This window comes from Lagenorhynchus albirostris, chromosome 1 (assembly GCF_949774975.1).
Source record: "Lagenorhynchus albirostris chromosome 1, mLagAlb1.1, whole genome shotgun sequence".
In the NCBI taxonomy this organism is placed as follows: Eukaryota; Metazoa; Chordata; class Mammalia; order Artiodactyla; family Delphinidae; genus Lagenorhynchus; species Lagenorhynchus albirostris.
Genome location: NC_083095.1, coordinates 12,345,104 through 12,362,825, shown reverse-complemented (window position 1 = coordinate 12,362,825; position 17,722 = coordinate 12,345,104). Strand labels below are relative to the sequence as shown.

The window sequence follows — 17,722 nt, the reverse complement described above, 5'->3', positions numbered from 1 at the left end:
CAGCCATCCGAAGCCCCTCCCGAAACCCTGGAGTGACTCGGCGGCTCACTCCACCCCCTTCCTCACTTCCAGACGTGCACATGGTCACTCAGCTTGTCCGGCCCCACAGGACATCGTGGAAGAGCATCACCCCACCTCCAACCTCTCTTTCTCTGCATTTGCTTCGGGATCGTTTCTCTTCTACCGAACGAGAGAGGTCACATGGGCGAGTTAGGAAAACGTAGGCTGGTTGTCAGGAGAGCTGGACTCCCGTAATTACCTAACTTGGTGGAGTCCACACTCCCTTTTTTATAAAAGGAAGAGGTTGCAGTTAAAGACTGTTAAAGTCCCTGCCAGTTACAGCGGCCTATTGTTCTACTGGTTCTAAGGAAGTACGTTACTATCTTCCCCACCAGTGCTTCAGTCCACGGCTTGATTCAGTCTACTCTTTCCCGTGAACACTTATCTATGTTCAAAGTGACCCTCGGTCAGCTCCCCGCCCACCCCCCCCCCCACATACACACACACACACCCCTTGAGACCAGTAAGAATAGAGAAGTTTAGTTAAGGTGTATCCAATTTTCCCTTTTAGCTCTGAGAGATACTTGTTTGCATATTATTTCCATGTCGTCAAATGGAAATGCACTCATTTGCATGAACATATAGAAGACATTACAAAATCACCAACACAGCCTCTCTAACAGTGGGTTACAGCTCAACACTTCAGAGCCCTGAAATGGGACCAACAAAAATCTCACTAAGTAGACTAATGGTCTACCAAACTTTCAGGGTATAGGAAGGAAATATTAGAATTTCAATTCATATTTATTTTGATCACATCCTTTAAATGTTTCTATTTCTTACATATACTTTATACTCCTCCAACCATATTACAATAACAGGATACGCATGTAATTTATAAACATGCACATAGTAAGGGTCCAGGCTCAGAAAGATTTTGCAGATGGGGTGCATGATCAAAACCTTTGCAGCCGTCATCACTCTAGACCATCTCCCAAAGCTGGAGACAGTCGCAAAGTTTTGGTCCAGCCAAAGCTGAAGCAACAAGGGAGGATCCCAGGTAAACCTCCACCAAGGCCACACTGGCCAACAGAGCACCAGTGCATACCAGGGCACCTGTCATACCACTTGCCAACAGCCTGGGGACATCATGGCATATGGCGTCTCCTTCCTCCCCAAGGTCCACTCTTGCTATGAGCTCCCATCAGCGAGGCTCCTTTTGGTCCAAAGAACCCTGGTCCCCACCCAAGGACCCCACTTTCTTTCCAGAACAGTTGGCCCTGGCCCTCAAGTCTTCTTTTGTTTCAGGAGCAAACGTTCCATTCGAGGGTGAGTAATGCTGAAGACCCTAGAAAGCTGCTCCTTTCTAGAGCTTCTCTCTGGGATTCACTTACTGCATCTGACCAGACATATTTGTTATCGAAGAGAGAAAACATGACCTTGGTCTTCAAACAGATAGATGATAGATATGATCTAAAGGCAGATAGACAGATACATAGATGAATGATTGATAGACAGATAGACATAGATAGAAATAGATAGATGACAGATTGATGATAGATGATAGGTAGATACATATATCGATAGATAGATACATAGATGATAGACAGATAGATAGATGAAAATAAAGAAAAAACAAATTGGCTTTCTGGGGGACTATCAATAAGACAGCACACTAAACTCCCCCCTAGGTGGGAGGGTACCCAGAGACACAGGCTGCTAAGAGTGAAAGAACCGTGTACCACGTAGGTTGTTTCACTGGTTCATTGCATGGGAACTGACTTCCCATTTGGGGCTGACCTGCTAGACTAGGACGACGCCTTCACCAATGGAGAGGAAGCCTAGGACGCTGGGCTACTCACCTACACACTGGTTGCCTTCATCCATCTGGTATCCAAGGCGACACATGAGAGGCCTCGAAATCGTGGGGTAGTTTGGAGCTGACAGCGGGGGTGCAGCTGCTGGGTACGGACCTGAGTAGGGGTTGGAGTAGGGGTTGGAGTAGGGCCCTCGATACACTGGGTTTGTTCGGGGGATGCATAAATACCCGCCGTTTTGGTTAACACACATCATGTCTCCTCGGCAGGCCTCGGGGATGGTCCGGCACTCATCAATATCTGCAAGGGCCACAGAAAGGACAGGCGTTAGTGGCCCCTTGGCCACACGGTGCCAATTTCAGCAGAGCTCTGTACCAAGAACGCCATGAAGGACACCCAAACACTCTTTACCAGCATCTGCTCCCAAACATGTAGGGCTGGGCCTGGCAGCTGCTCCCCAAATATTGGCTGCATTGAATCAAACTGACAAGTGTCACCCAAACGTCAGCCATCAAATACCATCATCATGATGTTTGGGTCACAGCTACCAAAACCTGTACTGTCACATGCTTAATACTTTTCTCTTAAATGAACCCACACTGAAAACCCAAGTGGGGACTTCCCTGACGGTCCAGTGGTTAAGACATCGCCTTCCAATGCAGGGGCTGTGGGTTTGCATCCCTGGTCAGGGAGCTAAGATCCCACAGGCCTTGGGGCCCAAAAACCAAAACATAAAACAGAAGCAATATTGTAACAAATTCAATAAAGACTTTAAAAATGGGCCACATAAAAAAAAAAAGAAAGAAAAAGAAAACCCAAGTAAACATATTTTTTTCATCTTACGTCAACGACAGCAAATGAAAAAGACCCTATCAATGATCAAAGATAGAAGGTAAGTAAAAATAAATATATAACTATTAAAATAAAGATTGTTTACCTGTGGATGTACCACCTAAAAACATCTCAGGTATTCTTTTGTGTCCATATGACACTCGGGAAACACTGGGATGGACCTAATAATTGTACCCACTTCTACTCCAAGTAACAGCTGGGCGGGGAGAAAGAGTCCGCTGCATCCAGAAAGACAAGGCTTGGCCGAGAGCTAGTTTCTTATTAGGAAAGCTGAGACTTACTTGAGACTCGGCTCACACCGTGCCAACAAACAGGGCCCGTTTCCAGCCAGGCTGGTGCTCTGCTTGTTGTGTCTAGAGCGGGGTGTGGGAGTGGCAGGGGGGTAGGTTCTCTAGGAAATCAGCCTTGCGGGGCCAGGGACAGGGGAGGCCTGAACTGAGGCACCAGCGTGAGCAGCTGCCCTGACCCCCCGCACCGGGGCTTCCCACCAGCCTTGGGGTCTGCTCCATGTGGGGCTGGAAGCTGGGAGAGAGAGGCCTGAACTCTGACCGCTCACTCCAGCCACCTCATCTGAGAGACTCGTGCCAACTCCCGCCTCGGGAAAGGGAAGTGTGGAGTCCCATTTTCTAACTGTAAGCCTGAAAGTGTCATTAAAACTGGTGGGCCACAAAAGACGGCTGCCGTCCCTCTCTGCATCCCTTGGCACATTCTCAACCCCCTTCACCTTAAGTCAAAGTATGAGCCTAGAGCTTCCAAGGCAAGGCTTTTTCCCCACCACCCATCATTCTTTTCAACCCTAACTAAGCTCAGAGACTACAAATGATTTGGCCTAAATCAAATATCGTTAAAAAGGTAAATATATCCCCGAGGGGAGAGCCTTATTCCTTTTCTATACTCTATGCTCCATCCACAACAAACTAGTCTATACTCTGAATGTCTTTTCAATGCCCTGGTCTTTGCTTATGCTGTTCCTACTACCTGGGATGCTATTTCTCAGGATCCTATTCATCCTTCAATACCCAATTCAAATGTGACCTCCGTGAAGGCTTTCTTTATTGACCTCAGACGTAAGGCATCACTCTCTCCCCTACTTCTGCAGGACTGATTGCTTTTACCTCATCTTGACAGTGACTTTATTCTACCCTGTACAGTTTACTCCATCTAGAGCTACCTCTCCCACTAGAGGGAGCGCTAGAAGAACAGCCCCAAAATGTCTGTCCTCTTCCTTGGAACCTGTGGCTACATTAGGTTACATGGCAAAGGGGAATTAGGTATGGATGGAATGGAATTAAAGTTGCTAATCAGAAGACCTTGAGATGGGGACTTCCCTGGTGGCACAGTGGTTAAGAGAATCCGCCTGCTAATGCAGGGGACACGGGTTCGAGCCCTGGTCCGGGAAGATCCCACCTGCCATGGAGCAATTAAGCCCGTGCGCCACAACTACAGAGCCTGTGCTCTAGAGCCCGTGAGCCACACTATGAGCCTGCATGCCACATCTACTGAAGCCCGCGCGCCTAGAGCCCGTGCTCCGCAACGAGAAGCCACAGCAGTGAGAAGCCCGTGCACTGCAACAAAGAGTAGCCACAACTAGAGAAAGCTGGTGGGCTGCAACAAAGACCCAACACAGCCAAATATAAATAAAATTTTTTAAAAAAGGGTTCTCTTAAAAATAATAATAATCATCTTAAAAAAAAAAAGAGCTTGAGATGGGGGAATTCTCTAGGATTATCTGAGTGGGCCCAGTGAAATCACACAAATCCTTAAAAGTAGAAGAAGAGGCAGAAGGACTGGTCAGAGAAATGAGGCAACAGAAACATGTGAGGGACTTAACTTGCTGGCTTTGAAGATGGAGGAGGGGGCCACGAGCCAAGGAAGAGGGTGGCCTCTAGAAACTGCGAAAGGCCTTCAGCCGACAGCCAGCAAGGAACCAGGGGCCTCAGTCCTACAACCACAAGAAACTGAATTCTCTGGGAATGTAAATCCATGCAGCCACTATGGAAGACAGTGTGGAGGTCCCTCCAAAAATTAAATCTAGAAATACCATGTGATCCAGCAATTCCACTTCTGGGTATATATCCAAAGGAAATGAAAACAGAATCTTGAAGAGATATCTGTACTGCCATGCTGATTGAAGCACTATTCACAACAGCCAAAATATGGAAACAACCTAAATGTGCATCAGTGGATAAAGATTTGGGATGGATAGATAGATAGATAGATGTGATATTATTAATATTATCATCATATGAATAATATAATATTAATAATAATCATATGAATATTACTCAGCCATGAGAAAGAAGGAAAACCTGCCATTTGCAGCAACACGGAAGAACCTTGAGGGCATTATGCTACGTGAAATAAGGCAGACAGAGAAAGACAAATGCTACATGATATCACTTATGTGTGGAATCCAAAAAGCCAAACTTACAGAAATAGAGAATAGAATGGTGGTTATCAGGGGCTGGGGGGTGGGGGAAATGGGGAGATGTAAGGGTACAAACTTCCAGTTAGAAGATAACTTCTAACTGGAAGGAAATAATGCACACTGCTGTGATTATAATGAACAACACTGTATTGCATACTTGAAAAATACTAAGAGAGTAAATCCTGAATGTTCTCACCACAAAAAAGAAATGGTAATTATGTGATGTGAGGGAGGTGTGAGCTAAGCTACTGTGGTCATCACATTGTAATATATAAGTGTATCAAGTCAACACATTGCACACCTTAAACTTACACAATGTTGTATGTCAATTACATCTCAATTTTTAAAAAACAGAAACTGAATTCTGCCAACAATATGCATGAGCAAGAAAGTGGATTCTTCCCTCAAGCCTCCAGAAAAGAACACTGCCCTGCCATCACCTCAATGTTAGCCTGGTAGAACTCCCATCGGGCTTTTGACCTGTGCACCTGTGAGATCATATATTTGTGTTGTTTAAGCCACTAAGGCTTGTGGCCATTTGTAAAGGCAGCCCTAGGAAACTGATACAGATGGAGAGCTCCTTGAGGCTGGGGATCAATTCTTCCTCATCTCTGCCCTGTCGCAGGGCTTACCCAGTGCCAGGCACAAAGAAGGTGATCAATGGAAGGGTGTCGTTGATTTCAACCATCCCGTGACACTGTTTTCTTCCATGGGCAAGGCTGATACAGATTTGACAATACTGAGTGACGGCTGAGACAGAAATGGTCCTGTGATTGGGCTGTCCCTGCACCCCACCCAGAGAAGGATCTTCAGTGGCCTCCTACCTAAACACTGTCCTGATGAGCGGTCCAGGTCAAAGCCGTTAGTGCATTGTTGCTGCAGGAAGGGAGAGAGAGAAACAGGAGAGGTCATTCTGCTTACTTACCTTTTTTTTTTTTTCTTTCACTATAAAAGTATTCTAACTGCATCACAGGAGGTATGGAAAATGGGTAAAGAAACAAGGCATTTATAATACCAACATCTGTGTTATAACCTCTATTTGTCCCTTTTTTTGGGTATTTTCTTACAATCATTTTACACTTTAGCATTACTTTTTAAGCCCCTGCATCATTGCTTCAGAATGCCCATTTTTAGCAGATGGTTATGGGGACTTCTCCCTGCTCTGGTCATGAAGAGCAATACTAATCGCATCTGATCTGCCCAGTGAGGCTTGCCCTGTGCTCAGCCCTTTCTGAGAGAGGATAGGACTGCTTTTAAGGGCAACCACTCTCTTTCTTTGGGTGCTATTTAACCCCTTTGCAGCGCCCGGCAGGAATTCTTCGCCCCCCATGAAATCCTCGACCTGATTACGAGGTCTGTGTGTAAAATAAATCTGCACAGTGATGTAGTCAGTTTTTTAAGAAAAATAGAATTGGGGAAATTCTTCCATTTTAACCTCAGGAAGACAATTACACAAAGATGAGATGCTTCCAGAGACCGCCAGGTCTCAAAAGTCCCTGAGGGCTGCAGGCTTCACATACAACTTGAGTTACAACTTCATGCATTTAGAAAAATCTCATGGGCTCAACAATCACCCCTAGAGCTGACATGTTATAGGAATAAGTCAAGGAGGTGTGGTTTTGCCCGTGGGGGTCCCTTCCCTGGCCTTCCCTACGGTTTATGGGGTTCAACTTCCCTGAGCTATGCGCTGGTTTGTGGAGATGATGGATTTAACCTGCATTCCTGGGAGTGGGGCCTTGGGGCCAAAGAAATGGAGCGGATGAGCCAGGAGGTAGTGCCATGAAGTTCAGGAAACCAAGAGACTCGAGTTGCAGCCCTGGCTCACCAACTACGTGCAGGCGTGGGTTCAAGCCCACTGCCTGGCTTCAAATTCTCACTCTAGCCCCTGTTCACTGCATAACTTTTTTATGCCTCAGTTTCCTCATCTGTAAGATGGAGAGGATACTACTTACTTCTGAGTGGTTGTAAGGACTAAATTGTTAGTGCATGTAAAGTGCCTACAGTGCAATAAACACTATACTATAACCCGCGCCCTCTCTGGATCTAGATGTTAACTGTCACCACAGAGCTAGATCAGAGGACGCCAAGGTCCTTCCAAGGTCTAAAAGTCTTTGGTACTCTTCCCAAGATTCTTTCCACCTCCAATGAAATATATTTCAAAATTCTTAATATGAAGTGAAGAAACATTTAAAGGGTGTGATCAAAATAAATATGAATTGAAATTCTAAGATTTCCCTCCTATACCCTGAAAGTCTGGGAGACCATCAGTCTACTTAGTGAGATCTTTGTTGGTTCCATTTCAGGGCTCTGAACTGTTGAGCTGTAAGCCACTGTTAGAGAGGCTGTGTTGGTGACTTTGTAATGTCTTCTATATGTTCATGCAAATGAATGTGCATTTCCATTTGACTACATGGCCCCTCAGCCCTGCTCAGAGGTGGGGCTTCTCTCATTTCTGAGCTAGAGATGCAGAGGGGCTGCCCTGAGCTCCTCAGGAGGGATCTGTCCACATTTCTCAAGGGCTGACACAACCGTCACTTTGTAAAGTCAGGGATGGTGCAGGCTTCTCTGCACAGTCACCCAGGAGCCCAAGCTCCCCCTACACGCTCCTCCCAGGGGTCCGGGCCAGAGGTGGGTCCTCACGGGTTGGGCGCTGAGATGCCTCACAACTGCATGTCGGCCACACACACCCACGTGGGCCACACGCAGGCACCCAAGGGGCACCACTGCCCAGAAACACTAGAACACGCTTGACTTTTTAACACACTAAGTCAAGACCCCCAGCCCCACCAAAGGGACAGAAATGAGGCAGCATGATCTGATTATAAGAGTCTTGGATTGGGAACCAGGACACCGAGGTCCAGCCCTGCCACTTATATACTATGTCACCGGGGGCAAGTCTCAACCTCCCTGAGCCCCAGCTTTAATCTCTATACAATGAAGAGCTCGGTTTAGGTAAACAACACAATGCGTGGCTGGACACCCTCGCCCTGGTTTTTAACACACTTCCTGATAAGTAACAAAATAAAAGTCTTACCTGTGCATTCCCAGGACTTGGAAGACAGAGAGCCAGAATGGTCACAGTGAGTATCCTGTGGAGGAGCGAGAAGTCAATATAAATGCTCAGGATGCTCCCAGGACCCAGGTCTGGGGTAACACGTGCCTCTCGTGCTGCCTGTGTGTTTACAATGATGACTTCACCTTGTGCTTGTCTTTGGGCAGGGGGATGGGGGGCGATGCTCCAGAGAGGCCGGGGAAACTCCAGATGCCCCAACCACCCCAAACAGAACCGTGCCCCCTCCACTGGTTTCATATGTTGGGATAATGTGTTCAGTGGCATTTTTATAAATAAAGGGTCTTGCTGCTCCAAATCTAACGCCCACCGCCATGGTATTAACAATGTATTCACCAGCCGCTTGGCCTTTACTCCTGACACAGGGGACCTGCCTGAGTTTTGAACGTCTTCATTCTGAAATGACCACAGTGTGAAGAAGCCGTCGTGCCCTCGGATGATGAGAGGAAAGGAAAGTACAAACGTGAAGCACGTGAGCTCCATGGAACAGAGGTGTCAGGGGGAAGGAACGCACGTGCTCCCAGAGTGCGCCTCACACAGACCCTGACGGAGGAGAGGACGCGGGGACCTGGGCAGCCCCAAGAAGGAGCACAGCTGACACTTAGGAGGAGGTGTCAATAAACTGTGTTTCTGCATAAGCCACCGAGCCCTGATCCTGCGATTTCTACTCTTCATCATTCACCAGCTGCTATCCAACAAAATCGCGGTCGCCAATTAGCTTTAAAGATAAAAAATCAATACCACCTTACATCCAACAGGATGGCTACAACCAAAAAAGCCAAAAGCTGGTGAGGGTGTGGAGAAACTGGAACCCTTGTGCACTGCTGGTGGGAATGTACGTTGGTGCAGCCACTATGGAAAACAGTCTGGAGGTTCCTCAGAAAATTAAAAATGGAACTACTATATGATCCAGCAATCCCACTTCTAGGTATATATACAAAAGAATTGAAAACAAGGTCTCAAAGAGATATTTGTACACCCATGCTCATAGCAGCATTATTCACAATAGCCAAAGGGTGGAAGCAACCCAAGTGTCCATCAACAAATGAATAAACAATGTGTTATATACATGCAATGGAATACTATTCAGCCTTAAAAAGGAAAGAAACTCTGACAAGTGCTACAACATGGATGAACCCTGAGGACATTATGCTAAGTGAAATAAGCCAGCCACAAAAAGACAGATACTGTTTGATTCCACTTATATGAAGGATTGACAGCAATCAAAATTATAAACAGAAAGCAGAATGGTGGGTGTCAGGGGCAGGGGGAGGAGGGATTAGGGAGGTGTTTATGGGTATAGAATTTCAATTTTTCAAGATGAAAAGAGTTCTGGAGGTTGACTGAGCCACACTGTGAATGTACTTAACACTACGAACTGGACACTTGAAAATTGTTAAGGTGGTTAAAAAAATCTATGCAAATACAGAGCTTTATTTGGTGCTGTTATTATTGAGTTCAACAGGGGTTTATCTGAGTAGTTACTAGCTGTGAGCAGGGACCCTAGGTAGGCAGAAAAACTACAAAACTATGACCCAGATGCTGCCCTGGAGAGCTGGTGGGGGAGCCACGTGAACCAACAATGTCTATACCCTTTGGTTAGGGCACTGATAGAAATGCCCACTGAGTGCCAGGAGAGCCAGGCTGCAGGTAGGGAATGGAAGGTCAGGGAAGGCTTCCTGGAGGAGGTGATCTCAAAGGCTTCTTCAGTAATTCAGTGGACCTGGCACCTGGTTGGATTTAGTGACCTGTTACTGTCAATGTATACCTTCACTTGACAGTCCCTCCCTTCAGAAAAAGAGCGTTCAATAGACTGCAAAACTCACTCAATCCATGACAGAAGGCGCATATGAATCAGCAACGCTGGGGTACTTGGAGGGCCCCAGAATTAAGGTGACATCCAGAGGAAACAGGACTCTAATGTGGTGTTGGGAGAGGCAAGCCCACTTCCTTCATCGAGTCCTCAATCCAAAGAATAAAGACCCTGGAAGCCCACAAGTTTTCCTTTCATCTGAGTGCCTGTGTGAGCCAGATTCTAGAACACTGGAGACAGCTCTGACCTTATAAAGTGCAGAGCCAAATCCCAGGGCTTTTTGATATTCACAACAGCCAGATTTATATCTGGAAGGAATGAAAGAACAATAACAAATTTATTTTCCAGGCTGTATATTATGAATTTCAACGTTTTCCTGTTTCTTCACATGAAGTTTCCTTTCGGTTGGTTATAAAACCCTGTCTCGTTTTTGTTGGAGACAGGACAGGCTGACAACGCAGTGGACTTCAAGACCTAGTGGAAAAGGCATGCTAACCCATTTCTCCCCCTACCCCACCTCCCCTACTCCCTTTGGCTAGAGGGCAATCCTCTTTGGCTAGGGACAGGTCTCCTCTGAGAAAGCCCATCTCAAGCCCGGCCTCCTGCAAGGGCCACAGCTGGGGCCTGGGGGCCAAGTAAGCTCCAGGCTTAACTGAGACGGTTTCCCAAAAATGACATAACATCCAAGCATTGCTGCTCTCACAGCGTCACCCATAGCTGCACTTTGTCATGAAAAACTCTAGAAAACTCCAAAATTAATTAACTATAAGAAATTTGGGGATCCTTTGATGTTCAAAACTGGTCGCCGGAACTTTCAAAAGCAGGTGGGTCCACCCATTTTGGGCTCCATCCTCAAGTGGAGGAAAGCTGGGCGGGGGTGGACGTGGGGATGGAGGTGGGGGACCAACTGAATCTCAGGGCTGTCTGTTCAAGAAGTGCTGGTCCCCGATCCAGGATGACAGGATTACAGCTTCGTTTTCAGCACACACACGCACACACACACACAGACACACAACACACACACACGCACGCACGCACGCACACACACACACTTTGTCTAAAGCAGCTACGTTTTCAAGAGTGCGCTGGATAAAAACTGCAGATGTAATCTAGATAAAATTCTTTAAGCTTTAACGATCCCTTGACTGGAACTTCAATTTCCTTAAGGAATATCAAAATGTTTGCTTACATGCATTTCTGTCTGCAGTCCCCACTTTTCATTGGCTCGAGACTTCTGGGTCGCATGCCCTTTGAGAATCCCACACAGACATAGAGCAAATCCAGCCCCGGGATGTGCAGCTAGCCCGTTCGCTTGTCCAACAGCCGATGCAGCAAAATAATTGCTAGTGAACTAGTAATTGATCTCTCAAATTAAAAAAAAAAAAAAAACTTAAAAAAAAATTTAAACGGCACACAAATTTGCTGCCCTTTCGGAAAAGAAAGAAAGAATCAGGCTCTGAGATTTTTGCCGACCTCTGTCGGATGCTGGCTTCTGAAACTGTCTTATAAAATACCCACTCCCAAAAGAAGGCTTCAAGATGGAAATTACAGAGGCGCAGCTTTTTACAATTAACAATATCATTGCATCACTAGCTAATGCCTTTTCCAACATCCTGACACAGCCTGAATCACGGCCATAGCCATTTTCCACCCATCGGGTTTGCAGTAAGGTTTCCAGACCCTGGAGGAAAAAGTCCGGAGCAGAGAACGTACCTTTTAAATCCTGGCATGTCCAAGACGCGTGGGCAGGAGAAGCAAGGGGGAAAAGATGGAGAGCTCTCAGCGCGGGACCCTCGGAGCAGTTCCTGAACTTCGGCCTCCTCTGGGCCTGTGGGGCTCGCCGATACTTTTATTCCAGGGGGGACGAGCGAGGCGAGGAGAGGACAAGGGGAGAGCCTGGGTCCTCCGAGCCACTGGAGAGCTGACAGAGAAAGCACCTGGTTTTGCTTAGCCCTCTTCAGTAATTCAGCATTAAACCAATTGGAGGAGGAATGTTAAAAATGAACACTTCATTTTCTAAGTATGTTAAACAATGCAAATGGGGCCTCAGTCTGGACACAGCTGGTTCAGATTACAGCACTCACCAACTGGCTAGACGCCTCACAACAATCTTGGGGCGTCTGCCAGGACCAAGTGCTCAGTGCTGGGAGGAGAGCCCTTTCCCGGGCGGCAGCGCAGCCACACTCAGGCTCCCAGCATCTCTACGGGAGGCGATTGGCGGGCAAGTGCAGGAGGGTGGGGTGCGGCGGGCGGGGGGGGCGGCTGGGAGGACCTGTTGACCCTTTACTTCCCACCCGGGGAGGAGGTCCCCAGGCTGGGCGGTCGTGGCTGAGGCGGGGGTGGGGATCCAGAGCATCTGCACTTGGTCATGGCATTGGGACACCCATGAAAGTTATTCCCCTCTGGGAGAGGAAGAACTTGAACTCATGACAAACACAGCGACAGGGACTAGAGTCTTGATTTATTGGGAAACCAGACCCAATGAAGCAGAGGCTTGGGGTAAGCGGCAGGAGACTCACGATTTTCCAGAAGAAGGGGTGGGGAGCCTGAGGGGATGGGAAAGAGGAGGAGGATGGAAATTGGCTGACACTTATTCAGGACGTCAGCTTGTGCAATGCAAACCTTGGGGAGGACACTCTCCCAGGCCCGCCCTCAGGCCCTGATTCTCGGGGGCCTGTTCTTGCTTTAAGAATTGTCCATGGACCGAATCAACATGTTGTACACCTTAAACTTACACAATGTTATATGTCAATGATATCTCAATAAAGCTGGACAAACATTTTTAATTGAAAAAAAAAATGTCCCTTGGCTTGAAAGTGATTTTAACAAGTAACAAGGTGATTTGAAAAGACAAAAGGACAGTCAGGGAAACCAGAATGATGGATAAATAATAATAACAAAAGCTCTTTGGTAAGTCCTTTATATTTGTTGTATTGGTGGTTTCACACTATTTCTTTTTCTTTCTTTCTTTTCCTTTTTTTAAAGCATTAGATCCCTTTTTATCAAATGAAATCTGACCAAAGACACTATTCTTTAAAAGATGAAAATGGATTGGCAGTAGTCCAGGCCCCTGCTTCCCCACCTGCACCTTCCTTTGGGCTCCACAACACAGCCCTACCTCCAGCTGGAAAAGCACTGGTGAGGTCCTTTCTCCTCATGATAACTCTGTGCAGTAGGAATTATTACCTCCATTGTACTGGAGGGGGTTAAGAGAGGTTAGGTAACTTCCCCATGGTCACACAGCTATTCACTGATTCTGCTGAGCCTCCAAAGTCTGCATATTTAGCCTTCCTAAAGGGCATTTTTTTTTGGTAAGTAAACGGAATCCTACTTATGAAAATACATTCAACGAGAAAGGCAAACTGTTGATAGTTGTTGAAGCTGAGTGTCCATTATACTATTCTATTTACTTTATATGTGTTGTACGTTTCCCATAATAAAATATTTTAAAAATATATTATATTTACAAGGTTATTCCTTGCTCCCATTGCTTGGAATAGCAAAAAGAGTATAAAGAGCCTTATCCATCAATTAGGCATCGATAGGGTTAAAGTAAGGGACTTCCCAAAATAGACTATTGTGCAACCAATACAAAACAGTGGACATATAAGAGGACATACTGGATGACACCTTTGATACAGAAGTCAAAATGAGGTAGTCACTGGGAGGGGGCACAAAGGACCTTCTGGGTGCTGGTAATATTCTAATTATTCATCTGGATGCTGGTTCCACAGGGGTGTGTACACTTAAGATTTGTGAAGTCTTATGTATGTTACACTTTATTTTAAAAAAGAAAAAGACTCGGGCTTCCCTGGTGGCGCAGTGGTTGAGAGTCCGCCTGCCGATGCAGGGGACATGGGTTCGTGCCCCGGTCCGAGAAGATCCCACATGCCGCAGAGCGGCTGGGCCCGTGAGCCATGGCTGCTGAGCCTGCACGTCCAGAGCCTGTGCTCCACAACAGGAGAGGCCACAACAGTGAGAGGCCCACGTACTGCAAAAACAAAAAACAAAACAAAAAAAAAAGAAAAAGACTGAAGGAGTTCCTTATGGGCTGGTATTGAAAGACTTGCAATAAATTTTGTAGGTCAAAATTGTAGAATATCGGCAATTTCACATCGATCAAAGTAGTACATTAATAAGTGTAACAATAAGTTGTAGGACTGTGTGTAAAGCATGCCACCGTTTGAGAATAATGTATATACACAAGTTCTTGCTTGCATGTGTATAGAGAAGACCTCTCCAGAAGGATATAGGAGAAGCTGTTAGCATTGTTTGCCTCCTAGGAAGGAAATTGGGTAGGCGGCTGGGGAAGAGATGTGAGAGGAGAATTAGCCCTTCCCTGCTCACCTTTTGCTATAATTTGAATTGTGTACCATGTACCATATTTTGTACCTATTCAAAATATGAGGTTAATTTAATAATATACTCTATTTGTGTACAGCTCTTTGGTGGGGTAAGGAAGAGGTATTTTTTGTTTGTTTTTTGGCGTTTTAAAAAAATATTTATTATTTATTTGGTTGTGCCGGGTCTTAGTTGCAGCTCGTGGGCTCCTTAGTTGTAGCATGGGCACTCTTAGTTGTGGCATGCATGTGGGATCTAGTTCCCCAACTGGGGATCGAACCCAGGTCCCCTGCATTGGGAGCACAGTCTTAACCACTGTGCCACCAGGGAAGTCCCTAGGAAGTTTTAAATGACTTAGTCCATTACTTCACTTATACTATCAACCCTTCTGAAGGATAAGGAGGGAGAGGAAATCAGTATGACTGTTCTCTGCATGAGCAAATGGAGAGCCTTGAAAGCAAAACTGTCCAGAGACCCATCTTGGACCAGAGATTGCTCCCACCTTAAAACTGTAGGGTTGGAAGAGGGGAGAGAATAAGAGTTCCAATAAAATTCTGAGTCTTGATTTTGCCACTTACCTGTTGGGTGACCTTGGACAAGTCACTTAACCTCTAGGCATCTCAGTTTCCTCACCTGCAAAATGGAGATACTATTTACCTCTCAGGGTAGCTGTGGGAATGAAGTAAAAGTTAGTTATCCTCGTGATTGTCACTGTGTCTAAATTCCCACCCCTACACACTCCTGTCCCAAATATCTTTAATAACTGGTAAATTATCCACTTCCACGGACGAAACAGCCCCACTCACTGTTGAGTAGGTCAAATTGCTGGAAAAGTTCTGTCGTGTATTGAATCCAAATCTGCTTCCTTATGTGGAACTACCTTCCATGGATTCTAATTCTCCCCTCAGCAGCCACGGGCTAGTCCCTCTTCTACGACGCAACCAACTGCCTTTTCGTGAAAACAGTTCTACCCCTTGACCTGGCTGGTATCCTCTTCCCCAGGCTGAACAACGCCAACCCCAACCCTGCCCCGCCGGTGTCACGTGACCCGTGTGTCACGTGACCCTGCGGCAGCCTGGTCTGTCTCCTCCTCCCTGGGCTGCATCAGTTCTTGGTTTGCACTGAACTTGCACCAATGAAGCAACTTGGAGTCCACAGGCTGCTTAACACCATCTCCTCCATCCCACGGTTGGGTTGCAAATTCTTTTGAAGGGAGAACAGGTTTTGCATGCATCCCTATTAAATTTTTGTTCATTGCACAAGATCTTTTTCAAGATGAATTCTCCTATCTAAAGTATTAAGTATCACTCCCAGCTTTAACAACTACAGATATGTTGACCTTGACCTCTGTGACTTTATCAGAGTTATCAATAAAAAATTTACTGGGACAGGCGCTGGAGTGAAGCACTTGGTCCAGGTTGGCACTGATCCACTTCTTTCTTCAACATTTTGGGGCCACTGCTGATTGTCTAATTCAGGGTGCCACCCACTCCACTCAGATCACATTTCCCCAACTTCTCCACAAAGACTGGGTGAGAGGCTTTGTCAACTGTCCTAACATCAAAATGCACGTTTTAATCGCATTCCCGATTTAGCAACTCTGTTTTAAAAAAGAAAATGCGATTTGTGAGCATGAACTACCAGTGAGTCTGGTTAGTTTCTCAGCACTTCCCTTCCTAAGTGCTTTTTGTTTCTTTTTTGGTTTTTAGTTGCAAAATAAGGATCCCAACCTCTGCCTCTTCTCCCAGCATCAGAATCAAATACAACATAAATAAAGAACGACTTACGACGTGTAAACTGTAGTAGAGGGAAAAGTTTTCAATCAGCAGTAATCGCGCCTCCGATAAACCTCGTTGGCTGTGATACTGCCACTGTGCAAAGCTAAATTGCAGTATAAATGTAAGAGGTTATCACCGGCTGAATGGGACTTTCCTGGCTCCAATGAAACTCAGTTTGCTCACAATGCCGTGGGTTGGAAGACAGATGGGCTATTTTTTTTAAAAAAGGTAATGCTTCAAATTGGAGGGAAAATTCACAAAATTCGACCTTTAATGATAGATTTTGACGATTAATATTAAATAAATTTTTGACGATTAATATTAAATTTTTTCACTGTCCAAAAATAACTACATTGTAGTGCCTTTCTAGCAGTGAATGCAAAACGCAGAAGGGGACTATGAACTGTCTACGGTTATGCTGGTGTCTACACACACTCTCTCCTTTGACCCCCCACAATAACTCTGTCAAAGAGGAAACTCTCCATTTGGCAGAGGAAGAAACAGACCCAGAGAGATCAGAGCGACACCGACAATAAACAGTCCAGATGGAAGCCCAAACCGAGCCTATCTGGTTCTGGAGCCCTCATTGCCTCCAGCTGGCCACGCCTTGCTACCCCTGACTTACAAGGCTGGTTCCCGCCCTTCGTCTTAGCTCCTCAGGAACACTCCAGAACTCCCTGGGCCCTTCCATCATTACCTTCTCTTTCTACTTCCTCAGTACTAATAAAGTCTTTCACTTCTTATATTGTCCAAACTTGGCCCAAAGCAATCCGAAAACTAAAATGGCAGCCAACGCCAAAGAACGGTATCGGGCAGAAGCTCCACTACACAGGTCCTCCCACCCTAGAAGGCGGGAATTGTTATCCTGATGCCCTAGCGGCTTCCACTGTCCTCCTCCCTCCATCAGGCCTCTCAGTGAGTATGTGTCAGTTACCACCTAGTCCCGCCTTAACCCTCTGAAATCTCACGATGTCCCCACCAGTCACCCAAGATGGTGCTCCCTAAGTTTCCTAGTGATCTCATGGCCAAATACAATGCCCTTTACTCCATTCTAACTGTTCCTTTGTCTCTTTGAAGTGTTTGACCATTGATGACTCATCTTCTCTCTTGTGTCCATGACTGTTACCTTGTTTTTCCCCATGTGTCTGACTACATTTTCTCCAGCCCCTCCCCCATCCCCCACTGTTTCTCTTCCTCCCTGATAACCAGAGTCCCCCAAAGTTAGATCCAGCCTTTCTTTTTCATGTGGTTTTTGGTTTGGGGTTTTGAAGAGTGGTGGTTTGTGGTTTCTTTTTTTAATAGTAATAGCTCAACAGTTATGTTTGATGGCAAAATGATATATGTTCTCACACTACGTTCTGTTGGTTGGTGGTTAGGGCTAACTAGTATGGCAGCCGTCTCTTTAAGGTACCAGAGATTCAAGCTCCTTCCATCTTGTTGCTTGGCAGTCTCTAGACCTTCCTCTACCTAGTCCAAAATGGCACACCACAACCACACCCACAATTCAGGAGGCAGGATAGAAATTGATAGCTACACCTACTGCAAGGGATGCTGGGAGATGTAGTCTATGTTCTGAGAGATCATGAACCTACTTACCTAAAAATCTGGAGTTCACTTACTCTG

At 46.0% G+C, this 17,722-nt stretch overlaps 1 protein-coding gene and 1 pseudogene across 3 annotated transcripts in view; both read right to left on the bottom strand.

Moving 5' to 3' along the window:
• The window catches only part of FBLN5 (fibulin 5), an 83,150-nt gene extending 71,093 nt beyond the window's left edge, over window positions 1-12,057 (bottom strand). Inside the window, exons 1-4 of one of the 3 annotated variants that reach the window (XM_060165861.1) lie at window positions 11,694-12,057; window positions 8,132-8,186; window positions 5,922-5,973; window positions 1,863-2,117 (exon numbers count right to left, since the gene is read on the bottom strand). In XM_060165861.1, the coding sequence (XP_060021844.1) occupies window positions 1,863-2,117; window positions 5,922-5,973; window positions 8,132-8,186; window positions 11,694-11,710 (379 nt within the window). In that variant the 5' untranslated portion in view covers window positions 11,711-12,057. Of the gene's footprint in view, window positions 1-1,862; window positions 2,118-5,921; window positions 5,974-8,131; window positions 8,187-11,169; window positions 11,474-11,693 lie in introns of those variants that run through there. The other 2 variants (XM_060165851.1, XM_060165871.1) reach the window with 2 other exon arrangements.
• A 4,018-nt stretch (window positions 12,058-16,075) lies between these two features.
• LOC132505096 (U4 spliceosomal RNA) lies at window positions 16,076-16,204 on the bottom strand (annotated as a pseudogene).
• Between the last annotated feature and the right edge of the window lie 1,518 nt (window positions 16,205-17,722).